This window comes from Limanda limanda, chromosome 8 (genome assembly GCF_963576545.1).
Source record: "Limanda limanda chromosome 8, fLimLim1.1, whole genome shotgun sequence".
Taxonomy (NCBI): Eukaryota; Metazoa; Chordata; class Actinopteri; order Pleuronectiformes; family Pleuronectidae; genus Limanda; species Limanda limanda.
Window position 1 is genome coordinate 9,010,897 of NC_083643.1, and position 16,464 is coordinate 9,027,360.

The window sequence follows — 16,464 nt, forward strand, 5'->3', positions numbered from 1 at the left end:
ATGATCTCATTACCCAAATGTGTCTGTGTCTCGTCTGTGAACCATAAAATATCATCTAATTCCACGTCGCAGAATCCAAAATGTGAGAAACACTGCATGATCCCCACTGTCAACAGGCCTTAAACAGAGTAATAAGCATCCCGATGCCTATTTAATGACACTGGGATCAGCTGCAGCAGATTTTGTACAAGTGCGTGCGACTGACTTGAGAGGGAACAGGGTATCCCCATGACAGGGAACAGAAGGAGAACATTGACAGATTATTGCTTGGCAAACACCAGAACTTGATTTCCCAACTTCCATGTGGGGTCGGCTCTACAGGAATCTTGTCTCCTTCTCTGCTGGTTAAGCAGCTGTTTCTCCAGAGGACCAGACTGGGCAGCATTGAGCTGCAGAGCCGAGAAAAAATAAGAAAGTGAGAACAAGTCGGACAGAGGAGAAATGGAGTGGCTGGGTAACAGGAGGCTTGTTTTGCTCCAAATCAGATTGCTTTATAGCAACGCAGGGGGCGAATGGTTCCAGGCAGCAGACAATGAGCCAACAGGTTCAATATTGACATTCTCCTTAGTGATAGCTGAGTTGGCTGGGGGGGGGGGGGGGTCAGGGACTGGACCTTCGGAGCAGCCAGCCAGCATTAGCGGTCACGGCTGGGGGACGCTTACAGTAACCTTGGCCTCTCAGTATAATGGAGGGTCTGAGCGAGCCCAGGAGAGGGCCGTCCCCTTTATGGGCCTCATTACCGTAAGAGGGCTCAGTCCTCCAGTGGCCCGATTCAAACACAGATCATTACTTCGTCAAAACAGCTACCAGACCACATTGGCAGACGCGCCGGCCAGCTTGTGCGGCAAACACAGCCTCCGAGTGCCAGTTGTTGAGCGCAGCAGCCGTGGGAGATGAGGCGAGGAGAACACAAGAGAACGTAAGCAGAGCACTTTTGGACATGTGACCGTTTATTAGTTCTTATTCCAACAGCACTTACAATTAGACAGATTCACTGGCAGGACCCACATCCGAGGCCAAAACAACCACACACGCACAAACACATGGACAATCTTTTTCTCCGAGTCATGGCAAGAAGGGGGCTACCGCAAAATAATAAAACACTCCAGCGAATTCCATGTCGTCGCTTTTGCTGAAACAACATCTCGATTGTTGTTCACCTTAAGCGGCCAATTAAACCGAGGCAAACTCGTAAAAGAGGAACGGATGTGGGTCGTCCAGGTGAGCGGGTCCAACTGGCTGAGAGTCAGGGGAGGGACCCCCCCCCCCTGTACGTCTCCCCAGGGTGGCAGAGGACAAGGAGACGAGCAGAGAGAGGCACGAGAGAGAGGTGGAGGAGGCGAGCCGTGGAAGGTGGAGGTGCTGAAGTGCTGGTGATGATGAGGAGTAAAAACGAGAAGGAGGTGGAACATGAGGAGTAGGGGCAGCAAAACGAGGAGGTCATCTGAGGTGATGGAGATTCTGTACGGTGGGCTGGTTTCATGAAAGATGGAGCAGGGCCACTCTCCTCCTCCACTCTCCTCCTCCACCACTCTCCTCCTCCTCCTGCTGTGATTCTGCTCTGGCTCTCGTTACTGGACTGGAGCCTCACTAACTCGCTCTGCCTCACACTCACACACACACACACACACACACACACACACACACACACACACACACACACACACACACACACACACGTCTCCGGTCTCCCACACACATGCTCATTCTTCTTTACTACATACTTGTGAGTGTTTCGTACATAAATAGAAGTGACATCACAACAGTCGCGCTGTAAATCAATACTTGTTGCTCCCAGTGAAAACACCCACGCTGCACAACGCGCCGAAGAGTTCCCGGTCGGGTGGGGTTGTCTCAGAGTCCGAACCATTCAGTGACCCCTCCTCTCCTGGGGTCCAGTCGCTGCCTCTGCTTCTCGTCCTCCATAAACTTCTCCTGCATCTCCTCCACGGAGCCCTCCTTCGGCGTCTGCTCCTTTTCCGGGAAGATGTCAGGGAAGGTGAACGTCTGGCCCTGGGCCTGAGATGCAGAGGCAGAAAAAAAAAGAGAGAGCACAATGAGCCAAGAAACCATCATGTTCTTATCTGATCACAGGATGAATTACGTGTTTATCATCTACTTAAAATCTTTTCACAAACCAATTTTTGGCTAACGAAAAATGTGTCAAGCTGCATTTTCCTGAAACCATTTCCCGTTCTTTTACAGAGATGAGAAGCGAGATACTGATTTGGAATTCAGGACACTGGTTCTCCCTCTTCTCCTTCCTCCTCTTCCAGTCGCACAAACGCTCGCTTTTCTCTCTGGCATTCAATTTCTCCAACTCTCCCACATTTTGATCTCTCATCTCTCTCTCTCCATTTCTCTGGTCTTGATTTATTCAGAGGGAAAGGATGGTATCCATTATTTATTCCATACCAACCCATCTCTGGCCATGGCTAATGCATCGCTGGCCCAAGTGGAGTCTGTGTCAGGCTGCCGTAGAGTACAGTACAGTGCACGCACATGCATGCTTGCACGCCCACACAAAAAAAAAAAGAGCAGGTCAGTGGGTGCAGGCGTGCGCACGGATCTATAGCCGATCCCTCCCGGTCTCTGCCATGGACACCTGGCAACAGAGATCCGCTGTTACCAGTCTCATCCTCGAATGACTCTTCCTCGCATCGGGCCCTGATGATAACTTGCGATGATGAAAGTGCACTTACGCGTGTCGGTTTCATCCCAGTGTGTTTGGATTCGGAGCAAACTGTTAATCCCCCCAAATGTTCCCGAAGTGATTCATGGTCACTAACGCTGCCGTCTACACCAAACAACAGCTTCCTCGTGAGAAATACTCCCAACGCCATTCGGTGACTCATAAAAGTCTCAATTATTTTATATGGAGACCTACGCCTGTAACAAAAAATGAATTGCTTCCACGAACACAATTGTCAATCAACTACTCTGTTTAAATATGTGAAATACTTTGTTTGGGGTCAGTGCGTAGGCGTCCAGGAATGGTCTGGCCCTGATGTGAATGTTACTTTGTCTGTCTACAACCCCCAAAATACCGAGAGAAACATGCATATAATTACCACATAGCAAGGTTTTATTCCCCAAAGGGGGCAGACAACATGAAACTCGCTCAGCCAAAGATGCAGATGAAGTTGGACTCGTCTTCTCAACTGGGACGACCTACAGCAGGAGTCTCGGGTTGTATTACTCTTGTATTTATATATTTGTGCGTGTATAAATATGTGAGCTCAGGTGCTTCAGGAATTTTAAATTTTTTTTTTGCTAAGCCCATAAAAACATCAGTTTCAGACAAGACAAGATAAATGATGGCTGGATAATCAGTGGACTCCCGTTCGTAAAAACAGTGAGTGGATAAACGCTGGTTAGAGTTTTGTCACACACAAGTTATGCGATTTGCTCCCTACCACATATTTAAAAGCAGCAGACTGGTTTTAAACTAATTTTCTTGCTATTTTTATGTCCCCATGAATCTTAAGTCTGCAGCATTTACTGCTTTAAGAGGACTAACTGTTAACTGTTGGTTTAAATGGAGTTGCTGCGTAGACTGATTATTGATGCTCCTGCTGGTAGGAAGGAAAGAGCTGTAAATCCTAATGTATAAGCAGTTGAAGGGAACAGAACGATAATGCTGCAAAAATAATATTTTCATTCCATTTTAAAACATCAAACCCTGCAATAAAGTAGCTTTCCTTTAATAAGTTAAAAAAAAAGTATTAGGACTAATACATATCCTGAGTTTTCGCTGTAAAATCACGTAATGTTAAAACATTTTTATTTTGTAATAATGCCATTTCATAATGCATCCTAATGATGTCATTCATATCATATGATGATGAATTATGGTTAATTTAAATGAGCTGTAGGTTGTGTCTCTGATCTCAGTGGTTCCTGAGATCAGATCATCAACCTGCAGATGAAAACTAGCCTGCATGGCTAAATCTGGCATGTTTACATGTTAGAGTTTAGGACGCATGTTAATTTATGTATTCTGACTTTTTGGACATCATTTTCTGATCAATTTAACCTTTAGATTTCCCCTCTTGCTCTATTATTTGCAGATATATGTAGGAAAATGTTGTTTTTCGAACCATACTTTTGTTGATCATAAATTTGACCCATCGGCTCTGAAGATTAATCACCTGGAGATACCCCCCAAAGTAATGTTCACACCAAATCTGGTGAGAATCCATCCATGCATTGATTTATTGTGCACATATTAAACAAAACCCTGCTTCCCGCCTGGCTGACACACAGTAGAAGAAACAACAACATCCCCCCCGAAAAACACAGGGAGCCCCAATGGGCATCATCTATTTTCTGTTCATCTGTTGAAGAAACCAGTCCAACTTCCAACATTTATTAGTGACTGAATAATCCTAGTTTGGAGTTTTTCTGTGGAAAACAAGACACCCTGATGGAAGAAGCAGATCAGAGATCATCGCATCAAGTTTTAAAAAACAACATGGTCTTAATGCGTGTGAACCGAAACTGAGTCTGACATGTTCCATCTGACAACACTGGCATGAAGAAGCATCAACCGACGTTCAACTGCCCAAAACACTACTATCATGGAAACGACTATTTTGGTACGATTCTTTACAGACTTGAATTCATGTTCCTCTCTGAAACCTGACCATTGAGTGTAAACTCTCTGATACCTGCTTTGAAGAGCAGCAGGAGCAAACACATTCACAACCTTCAATCAAAAGAAAAGCTTCTCTGTTCTCGTGTTTTGCAGCAACTCCCGTATTGAAAGCTGCAGGTTTTTTTCCGGGGGCACAGTGATGCAGAAACACCGACTAGAGTTCAGAGCCAGTCAGGAGAAGGCTTAGTCAGTGAGAGGCAGAGAGCTGCCAAACACCAAAGAAGCACCTGGAAACGGATGGCGCTGCCAAGGCCCTCAGTGTCTCTCTGCACTCGCACACACTGTCATCGAGGAACGCACAATCCAGAACACAAACACTGGACCGCGCAAAGGGAAGTTTGCTGCAGGAGTAAGAGGAGGAGAGAGGAGAGAAGGAGGCAGCATGGAGAAAGACGAGGGGAGATGCGGTGAGGAAATGACCGGACGAGTAGGAAGACCTAAGAAAGGCGTCCAGCACGGGCGCTGAAAACACCAGACCTGGAAATAGGAGGAACAATGAAGCCGGAAACCAAAGAAAACTGCACCCAACTTGAACCAAATGTTATTGCACGACTTTTCCCAGTTTTACGGCACAACACTGAACCTTGTGTACACACATGGCGAAGATTAATACTGGCCTCAGGGAGCACGATTCACATTAAAAAAACAAAGTCCTCAGATTAAAGTCAATAAAGAGCTGAGTTTCATTGAACAAGTCTTATTATTGGTATGTGTGGGTGTGTGTGTGTGTTTGCCTCTTTCTACTTGTGTATTTGTGTGAGAGAGAGGGAGTCAATAATTTGGGAAGAATATCTGAAGTTCAGTGCATGACTGAAAGCAGCTTTAATGACTAATGGAAAGACAGAGGAGTGTCCCAAAAGGACAAAGGTGGAGAGAGACAGTCAGACTTTATGTGCCTCCGAGGGTTTTCCTTCTGTTGCCTCTTATTCTTCCTGGACAACAAACTCAAAGGTTGGATACTTTCCCTCAATCTGCCATCGTCCTCACTATGCTCCCGACTGAATCACGCTGCCATCCAGGAATATTGGGAGAAGGTCCCATGCTGCTAGCGTTGTAAACATACTCGTCTTACGCACATGAACAACCCATTACACCCACAGTTTCCCTCTCAATGGGAAAAGAGGGAGAAAAAACAGGGGTGGGGGGGGGTTAAGAAGGGAAGACAAATGTTGTCATTGACTCCAACCCAACCCCATCTCACTTTCCCCCCCATCTGTATTTATGTGTATGTTTCCTTTTCAAACTCTAATTCACTGTCTTGTTCTGTTCCAGGAAGTGAGCATTTAGTGTGTCGGTCTGTCCTGTGTCACACGTGGGGTATCGCAAGTGAGACTCAACTCCCTGGGGACCGCTGTCGAATTAGGAACAACCCAGTGTCCACTCATTGTTTTCACAGCAGTTACCTTCAGCAGAAACTGGTTTGTGTCTTTATTGATGGAAACGGCTCACACGTAAGCTGGTGTGAGCTCCAGGCTGCAAGTGAACTTCAATGAAACATCTCCAAATCAAAACCCGGAGTTTTTCCCATGTGTGTTCATGTGGATACAACAGAGTCACACACACACACAAACCAAAAGTGATCCTGTTTGCGCCCCCAGAGGGAAAAAAGGGGGGGAAGAGGAGAGTGAAAAAAGCAGGCGAGAGATGGAAAGAGACACACAAAGGACAACTGTATTCTGTGTATGTGTTTCTTTCTAATAATTTCCCCTTAAGGAAAGAAGAAAAAAAACCAGAAGAATGTTGAAAGAATGGACAAATGTGTGTCCGGCAACCTTGGAATGCGTGTGAAATCAATACGTGGGAAATGTGAACGAGGGGGGGACTCTTTTATTATTCATGAGGTTAGATTTGAGTGTGAAATACGAAAGCCTTAGTTATTCTGGCTTGATGAGTTCAAATGTCTTTGCTGAAAACAGGAAGGTGCTTTTCCAACCTGGAGCTGAATAGAACATTATGGCAGAGTCACCAGCCGGGGACACAAAGGCTGATTCAACCTGCTGCTCTGAGAGTTAAAACACACAGGACCGGACCGGACTGGAGCGCGACCAGACACTGCTGTGCGACAGATGAAATACACATCAGCGCTTAAATACCTCGGCACAGTAAGCGCGGAGTAGAAAAGAATGCCACAAATTTTCAAAACAAAAAAAAAACACTAAACAAAACAAAAGGAGGCTTTCAGAGATGATTACTCAACCCCAGTGAGGTAAATTTGACTTCATTTTCCAATATCCTCAATCCACAGAAGAGCCTTCGTGGTATCGGGTTTTACGTCCTCTGGAATGGGACAAATTTGGAGCAACATTTTATAACTTTGAAGACCGTTCAACAGCTGTAAAACCACTCGGGGTCAAACGGCGACTTCCATTCAGATAATCTAGACAACTTAAAACTGAAATCCATCAGAAATTACATTCTAGCTGCTCTTTATGACTTGAGATCAGTCCCTCTTTTGTGCTCTCTGACAACCTTGAGCACCTAGAGTTATTGTGGCGCTAAATAAGATGTGACTAAGGGGGGCGGGGGGCGAGTACACTGACTTATTGAATGACCACACTTGACTGAATCAAAGAACAGAGGAGCTCTCAAAGTGGTAACGAAGCCTGAAAAGGCTTAAAGTGGTCTGAAAATGTGAAACTGAGCCATTCACAGGGGCCTTAAGAGACTTTCATACAAACTACAGCCTTCCCCCTTTTTTTTAGTGATGATGGGCAATCTAAAGAAATCTGAAGATAGGGCCACTCGCAGAGCAGCTCATAAAAATCAACCAGAAGTTGGCCGTTGTCATCAGCGTACAGTCGAATCTGGACCGCACACAGAAACCACGAGGTGTTGACGATGCGGGAGAAAGCTCATGAGGCTGTGGTGGCAGTGTGGTGGACTGGTGGGCTGGTGGGGTGGTGGGCTGGTGGGGTGGTGGGGTGAGCCCGTAGCAAAGCACCAAGACATCTTGAGTCCTGCTGGTGGCCGTGTGTGTGTGTGTGTGTGCGCGAGCATGTGTGTGTGGTAGAGAGAGAGCGAGCGAGGTGTTCACATTGCGGTGAAATCCACTTTGACCACACGGTGGGAGAGCTCGTCAGACTACTGAGGCAGAGACCACAGTGGGGAGGGTTACCAGGATTAGAGCTGAGGGCAACCCCCTGCTGAGTGTGTGTGTGTGTGTGTGTGTGTATAAACCCTATTTATCCAGGGAAACATTGACTGAGCATGCATCATGCTCTTTTTCAGCAATTCATGCACTTGTACACATCAACACCCATAACAGCTGTGAGTGGGTGATTTCTGTTGGCCAGGAGCCAGCTCCACCCGACAGCCGGAGAGGGTTACATGCCTTGCTCAAGGGCAAATGAACTACAGAGAAGAGCAATTACTACAGTCCACACAGGCTCTCGCAGCCTGACTGCGGGATTTGAAAGGATGTCTATTTTCTTTGGTGGCAACCACAGATTAAATTTTTGTTGCATTTTTCTTTTCGGTTCATTTAAGTTCACACTGGCCAATTACAAGTGAACCGGGGCTTGTAAAGGAAAGTCAGATGGACTCACAAGTAGCTTGTTTATTGGACAGCGTTTTGGCAACCTGTCATCCTGTAAGATTACAGATTTTGGCAGCGGTGAAGCGAGGGGAATAAATACAAATCTGATCCCGGTTTCTTTAGGTCGAACCTGGCATCGTGGACTTTTGGCTGTAATTAACCATCTCTGGTTGTCATTCTGGACAAAAATGAAATTAGTGATCGCATCGGGCTGCAACTTACTTGCTTCATTTTGTCATGCTTAGCTGTCCAAACATCTGATTTTAACATCCATGTCCTTGTACCATTAAAATCAAATGAACAATAGCAATATATTTTCTAACAGGTTGAGAATGACTTGTCTCAGTTCCCCTTGTTTTTAAAGTATCCAATTACTATTTTAAATCAAGCTAACTGTACAAATGTAAACTTGAAAATACACCAGTGTGCTAAAAACTACATAAAATGACAGAAAGCATCTTTGAGAAAAATCGATTAGATGTGGATATTTTAGTTTGGCTCATATCCCAGCCACCACCATGGAGCAGGCAGTGTTTACATCCTATCCCCAGCGGGCAATCAAGAAGCTTTGGCTTCACTTTGGGGCAGCTGTCACGTCATCCATCTTTACATAAAGTCTATTCTCAGCTTTCTTCGAGTTGTATTGACCAGAAACATAACTTAGAACAAAAAGGATGTTTTATAGATTGCAGCCTGTTGAAGAACATTGGTTTGATATTTGACAGCAGTATGTTTAGTGTCAGCTTTTTCTGGATACATTTAGTAAAGATCATATTTTCATGCTGTGCAAATGTTTTGTTCAAATTGAGAATTCAAAGCATATTTAATATATAGGGAAACAAATTTTGATCAGTTATGAGAAAATACAAAATCATTTTAATCTCAGTCAGCCTTTAAGTGGTGAAATTACAGTTTGAACTTAATATTGGAATTAGTGGTAAGGTCAATACTCAAGCACTCAAATCAGCATCTGACCTAAAATTAATACAAAGATTCTTTCCAACACATCACTTTTTACTTTTGGGTACTACACTGTGACTTTACTGATGACCTCTACCCTGTCCTGATATTGTATTATGTAGAAGTGCTTTTTTATCTGAAATCACAGAGAAAAAAGATAGTCGAAGAAAACTGGGAGAGGCAGGAAAGACGATGGAAGAGGCCAGAAGAGGAGAAGAGATGTAGCCTGATGATTGTAAACAGCTCTTGCTGCCAGGCCCCTGGGTGGGCCACACATTCACTCTCACTTTATCTCATTGACACACACACACACATACACACAAACACGCACACACACTAATCTGCCCTGTTGTGCCTCCATCCAGAACTTCTGGTACAGACTATTCCAGGAACATAAGAGTGAGAGACAGAGATGGAGATAGAGTGAAGAGAATGTGGGCAGAAGGATTTAAGAAAATCTCCAATGATGGTTTTATAAAACTGGACTGTCTCCTCTCAGAACAGACAGGGAGGTGAGCATGGTTCAGTTGGAAGATATAACACAAACACAATGAGGCTAATTTAGATGACTTATAATCTTTCTTGGACTATCTTTAGTCAGGTTAAGAACTCCAACTTATGAGTTGACATGAGAGAAAAACATCAGCATGAGAGAAAGAGAACAGTGAAATCATCTCTCTCTGTGTAAAAGACAGATAAATGGCAGCGAGAGTAGACCGCTAACCAATAGCATCCTGCTGTGGGAGCGTTCAGGGTCATGACCCCGACCCTCCCTCCAATTACAAGGACATCTCTTCCACAGCCCAACAACAGCTAAATAACTCGGCAAGCTTTGGCTTGCAGCAGTGTGTGTGTTTGTGTGCTTCTCCAGGTCATTGACATGAATTACCATAGCCACGTTTATAAACACTGTTGATTAAATGTATATTGTGTGTGCAAATGGTTCAAAACTAATTTGGCTGCCTCAAAATAAAACTGTCTACACTTGTATTATGCTTTATAGAGTAAACTGAATGTTTTCATTGGCAGGAACAGCTCTGACATGTGCAGACAATCGACAATCACTGCAACAAAACTGCAGTGGATAACATGCGTGCTTTGTTTTCCTGGGAATCCTCTGAGCTTAAGCTGGTAATTTAACAGGTTTAACAAAGGACTTGTGACCAATAACAAAGCTACTACATAAAAATGAATGTAAAGACACTGAATGGCCTTTGCAGAAAGAAATTCAGACCACAAATAGACTAATAGACTATCACCTGAAATAGCGGTGGAGAAATATAATCTCTTTTTTCATTTTACAGTGTAATTGCAATATAAAGTAATGATATTTAAACGGGCATAATCCTGAAAGAATGATGCTGCATGAACTCATTTATCTTTTAGCTAAGAAGTGATGTGTGGTTATAGTTTTACATAGGATTATCTTAATCAGATGCACACAGCAAGCAATATTTAAAAATAGATATGTAGTGCATTGGATTTGTATTTAGTAGCTTATCCAAATACCACATGAACATTTAGATTTGATATTGGCAGCATGAAGAAATGCTTCAATTAAATGAAAGTAAATTCAAATTTCAACAGCAATGATAGCAACTTTAACGATCCAATAATGCCTCATTTATGCAATTATTCAGTAAGGTACTTGAAGAAACAGATAACTATAGACTCATATCTAATTGTGGGGCACCAAGTCATCCTCAGCCCGAGTGCGAACATGCTTTGTGGGACAAAGAGCAGGAGTCAGGCAGGTGGGCGGCGGTGACTCCGCTGTTCTGAAAATACTTCAAGATATATCGCCGGAAACCTCCAATGATACATGCACCCATATTTCTGCCCAGAGACAAACAGCATGTGTGTGTGTGTGTGTGTGGTTGTGCGTGTGTGTGTGTTTGTGTACGTGTGTGTGTGTGTTTGCACATGATAGGTTTCATGTCTGGGCATGCCTTCTCCCAGCCTGCTACTGGAGACATTGGACCCTGGTAACAGAGCTCTCAGGAAAAGATCATCATCTAAATACACACCAGGCCCAAGACATTTACATTCATCTGGTTACAGCGACAACAGTAACATCAACAGCAGAGGATGAAGAAATGAAATCTGTCCGAATGATTGATAACGAACAACAAACACTGTCTCCTCCACTGTCATTGTTGGAAGGGCACTAAACCTCTGCACCTTAAAGCCAAATCACATCTAACCTTGCCTGCGTCAACCATCCACCCTGATCACACACACACAAACACATACACAGCTGTTCACTATCATTATCCCCTCGATCTATGTCATTCACCCCCCCAACCCCCATGATGCACCCCATTTCTCTCTCACCAACGCATGTAAACAACCCTCACGTACCCTCCCCCCCAATTTCAAGCATCCCCTCCACCTACCCCGCCCCCTCCCAGCCCAACCCCACTATCTAGGCTACCAAACACATACACAGTTTAGACCCTTGCACAAACACACACACACACACACACACACACAGACAGACACACTCACCCCTACATGCAACATAAACATCCAGGCAATGCCCCTGCCCCCTCCCCAACTCGGAGGAATGCGGGGACCAGCTGGTGGAGAAAATAAAAAACGAAGAAGCATACCAAAACAGGAAATGCATCAGCAGGGGCCTATCAGAGGGCTTTATCAGGCCAGTGGCAGCCCCGTTGAGAACCTGGGTGGCGCCGCATGCTGATTGGCTGATCAAAGTGGCAGCTGTGTCATTACGGGTCAGGAGGTCAGGGGTAATCAAGAGAGGTTACGAGCATGCGCGCTCGTGCACGGGTGTGTGTGTGCGCCTGTTGGTGTGTGTTTACGTGCGTGCGTGTGTGAGTGAGTTGCCATGGCTATCTAAATAGGGGGAACCTGGAGGAAATGTGGGAGGAAATGTGGGTGAGGAGAGAAATGCTGCAGAGAGAGATAAAGTAAGGATCAGTCAGAAGTGACAAAAGGAAACAGAGAAAGAGATAGAGACAGAACAGGGGACTTGGAACTCCAGGTCTGTGGTTATTTATTGTTGTGTCATGCTGGATGTAGTTCTGCTGAGACATTCTCCCTATTGGCCCCTCTTGTGTTTTTGTAGATAAACATCAGAAATATGAAATGACAGCACAGTCATGTCCTTTAAACCTGTTTCACCTGAACCGAAACGAGCGTCACGAGTCGTACACGTGAGAAAGAAACAACTCAACTGAAGGCATTGAAATAAAGCTTTGCGTGTGAGATTAAAAACCGGATGGTTGAGACCATCCTCTGATCTCTATAATTCATGTTCTCTCTCTCCACTGAGCTCTTATGAAACCTACACGTACACACATACACTCGCACACAGCCACACAAACACAAAGGATTTTACTTAGGAGTGAATTTTCCAAATCAGGAGACACGTAGGGATATGGGGGCTTTTCAGCGTAGGGCTTGATTGCCTGGAAAAGCTTCTCCTTTTATTAGGCTCACTAACAGCCTGCGTGCACACGTATGTATGGATACACACTAACTACTGCATCAGCCCATTCCTTGCTTGTGAAGATTTATACACGATGAACGCTGACAGATAAGTTTAAGTGAAAGTAGCGCGGCATGACTCTGGATATGAGGTGAATCTGATTATCTCAGAACTCTTTTGATCTTGCCCTGAGACCTCGCTGAACAAAGTGAATTACTCAATAACGATCTTGTTGAATATATTTGTGCAGTTGGGAGATTTTCTCATACTTTTTCTGGAAAAGTTTTCTTGGCCTTGGTCCTTTGTGGTGATGTGTAAGCTTATTGTATAAATTGATGTTCTGCAAACTGAAGGACACTGAACTTTCCTTATATTGTTTTTCCCTGAAAGCTTGTGGTAGGAGCTCATGATATATTCCATTAAACACAGCAGTTAAGGGCAGGAAATGTAAGCAACGTTTGACATTTTCCCTGTGTTTCCTAAAAATTGATGGTTTTGTGTTTGGTGTTCTTTTCTTAAATAATCCTTCTGTCCGGAATAAAATGAACCAGTCACTCACATGTTGACAAGCTAGGTAATTTATGGAATAAAGGCATCCCCGTTTCAGTTCCATTCCTCACTTATTCTCATTAGTGTTCTTACTTTGAATTGTATATACATTTTCCTCGGATGAATAGTGAAAAGGAGCTTAACATACAGAAGAGTTATTGTCATGTAAAAAAAAAAAGAAATAGTGCTATAATAACTAAAAATTGCAATTTCAATATGATGAATCATCCAGTCCTGTGTGAAGGAGAAAAATGAGACAGAGGGGTAGAGAGCACTGAGGGGAAAAGTGGCAGAAGTTAAAAATGTTAATTGGTGTGATAAGCAAGGGTGAGGCAGCAGAGGGAAGGGAAGGAAGCAGCAGTGTGGCAGACAGACAGACAGACAGACAGACAGACAGACAGACAGACAGACGGACAGGGCTGTGTGAGGAAGGCCTGTGTTTGCGTGACAAGGTGAAACGGAGGAAGAGGGAGGGAAAGGAGAGCCGGAGCCATCATGATCCAAATAGTCGAAAATAATAAAATTCCACACAGATAAGCAAGATTTTCCCCCTCGGCCCGAGCGGCTGATTCAGCAACTCCTGCTCCATAGAGCCGGTCGGGGCTTCTCTCAGAGCGAGAGGGGAACAGGGAGGAAGAGGCAGGGGGTCACAGGGGTTTGCAGCCCCCCCATCCCATCCCATCCTGTACTCGTCTCCTTCGCCGCCACCCAAGCCAGAAACACACAGTCAGACATATATAACACAACCCCAGAGAGTCTATTGTTAAGCAGCAAGGAGTCAAGAACTGAGAGCAGATGAAGCGGAGCTGTGGCGCGAGAAGCTGAGCAGCAGAACGTTGCCATCTAGTGTCAGTCACACAGAGAGAGAGAGAGAGAGGCAGACCTGGCCCGAGCCTCCATCTCATAACCTCTCTCAATACAGCTGTTTCTTTCTCCTTCCTTTTCAGCTGTGTCACGACTCCTTCACGTTTGCCACTCCGTCCTCCCTTGTGTTTGTTTGTCTCTCCTCTCCTCTCCCTCTCTCTCTCTCTCTCACTGTTCTCGTTCCCTGCGAGTGATGCCTTCCCCGTTGGATCGAGCCCGGGTAGAGAAAGCAGCAGAAAGAAACACAGGAAATGAGCAATTTGAACGAAGCTACCACTTATTCTACAACTGTTGGTCCAGCCCCGTATCTTGTTTTGTTCTGTGGCCGCCGGGTCGGGACTTTGCTGAGGGGGGGGGGGGGGGGGACTTGCCGGTGCATCTGGTTCACTGTAATGCCGTCAGGGTCCGGGGCCCCGGAGAGAACCTTGACGCCTTTTTTACTACTTTTATGTAAACGCGGCCACCAGGCACATAAACTTTAGTACAGACTGAGAGCTTGTTCGTGTGTGTATAAGAGAGCTACCTTTGATATGTCCCCACAAGCACAGGGGATTTAAAATATATGGGTAAGTCAACATGGACCATTTTTGGACCTCGTAAGAAAGAAGGGGTTATAAAGGTAAAATAATACATTCCCACACTGGGTTTGTTCAATTCAAATTTTACTACCTTAAAAGCACGTTGGATGTGAACATTACTGTCCTCAGTTGTGGCCAAAATGTGTGACCACAATCAAAATAGTGACAACACTTGTTTGTGTGTAAGCAAAACTCGCTGCTCACTTCATGACAGTTAATAGTCGTCATCGGGACAACACCTTGGACCATCTGTGTCCCTGTTCTCCCACTCGTTCTCTCATCATCCACTCTCACTGTTTTCACCCCCGTGCAGGCTCGGCTGTGACTGTGTGACGTCGGCTGTTGTCCACACAAACTGCTGAATGGAGTTTGAGTGGAATTTGGAAAACAACTCCCCACTTATGACGATGCTTCAAGACTGTTGATGCACCTGGAATTCTAATCTGTGTGTGATTTTTATAAACTGTTTATCGACTGTGAAACAAAAGATAACTCATGTGGATTTTTTAATGCAAAATGCTTGCGAGCATCCCACAGGTGCCTGGACGTGCCATGCGCTGCTCCTCCCTCCCGACCTCCTCTGAACACAAATGTCTGAGATTCCTTCTGTTACACGCAGAAGGAATCTCAGTTTTTCAATAACATGACAGAGAACCTTCACTTCTCCATATTAACCTCCTCTGTTCCGTTAGAAAATCAAGTTAGGAATAAGTTCCTAATGTCATTTTCTAAGGCAATTTTCCACATTTGTTTTCCAAACTGTTCCCTTTAACACAATTGGAAGAACGACCCCAACTGCAAATTAAACCCTAACCCGAACCCTTTTCTAAATCCTGTACACAATGTTAAGTAAGATGACCATTGTTTGGACATTGGTACGTTAACAGCAAAATAAGGCATTGAACTGGATCATTCAGAAATGCTGAGACCGGTCAGACATCCCATTCATATATTCACAGCGTCACCCTCCAGGAGCTTTCAACATGCACTCTGAGCACTCAGCCCAGTGAGGTGCTGCCGCTGGCACCAGGCAGCAGAGCTCGTTTGCAAACTAGCTGCTACTCCAGAGAAAGAAAATACCTCCTCCTCGCCACAGCCTTTTCATTTTCATGCCAGGCAGAGGGTTCTTTATCGTAAAAGTGAGACTGCCGGTAATGCTGCCGAACAATGACCGAAAACATCCAAAAATGTTCCATATTTCAGAAGCGGACTGCTTTTTCTTTTGTGAAAAGAACAAATCTGGGTTACAAAAGGTTTTCAACGAAGGCAAAGTTTAACTGGAAATGGAGGCATGGTGAATTTCAGCAGTGAGATGGGCCAAGGGAATTTAATAAGGGTAAACCACAGGGTCTGACATGCATTATGAACATGGTCCGATTGTTAAGCCTTCTTCGCTACCAGACACATTCTGATTTTGATCCAAGTCAATTCCGACAGGTTTTCCTACAAATAAAGTTGCTTTGACCTGCCTGTTAGGTGCTAGAATATTTAGGAAACCAGAGGAAAATGTTTCTACACAAAAGGCAAAGTGAAGAAAGAAATCTAATTTCACCTACTGTATATGAAGTCATGTCTACGAGAAGTCAAGAAGTTTAGGGCAGGGTCGTACTTTCCAGCATCAGCCATTTAAAGCATCAGATAGATGGAACAGTATGGGTTCACTGCAAAAATCGGATACTAGTGTTACCCCGAGCGTAGCGGCTAGACTTAGCCCGCGGCTCGTCATAGCGGTGCATGAAAGCAGTCTGACTCGAAACACACACATTGAAGTGCAGCCAGACCTAAAGGCAGCCGGATAGACTCGAGTCTTTTCATTTTGTACTGCTGTTTTTGTCACCCCACCACCAGCCTGTCTAACACACACAAA

General features: G+C 44.7%; 1 protein-coding gene across 1 annotated transcript in view; it reads right to left on the reverse strand.

Annotated features, from left to right (window-relative positions):
* Window positions 1-1,652: 1,652 nt before the first annotated feature.
* The window catches only part of mrpl23 (mitochondrial ribosomal protein L23), a 31,939-nt gene continuing 17,127 nt past the window's right edge, over window positions 1,653-16,464 (reverse strand). Inside the window, exon 5 of the mRNA XM_061076344.1 lies at window positions 1,653-2,019. Coding sequence (XP_060932327.1) covers window positions 1,855-2,019 — 165 coding nt within the window. The 3' untranslated portion in view covers window positions 1,653-1,854. The remainder of the gene's footprint in view (window positions 2,020-16,464) is intronic.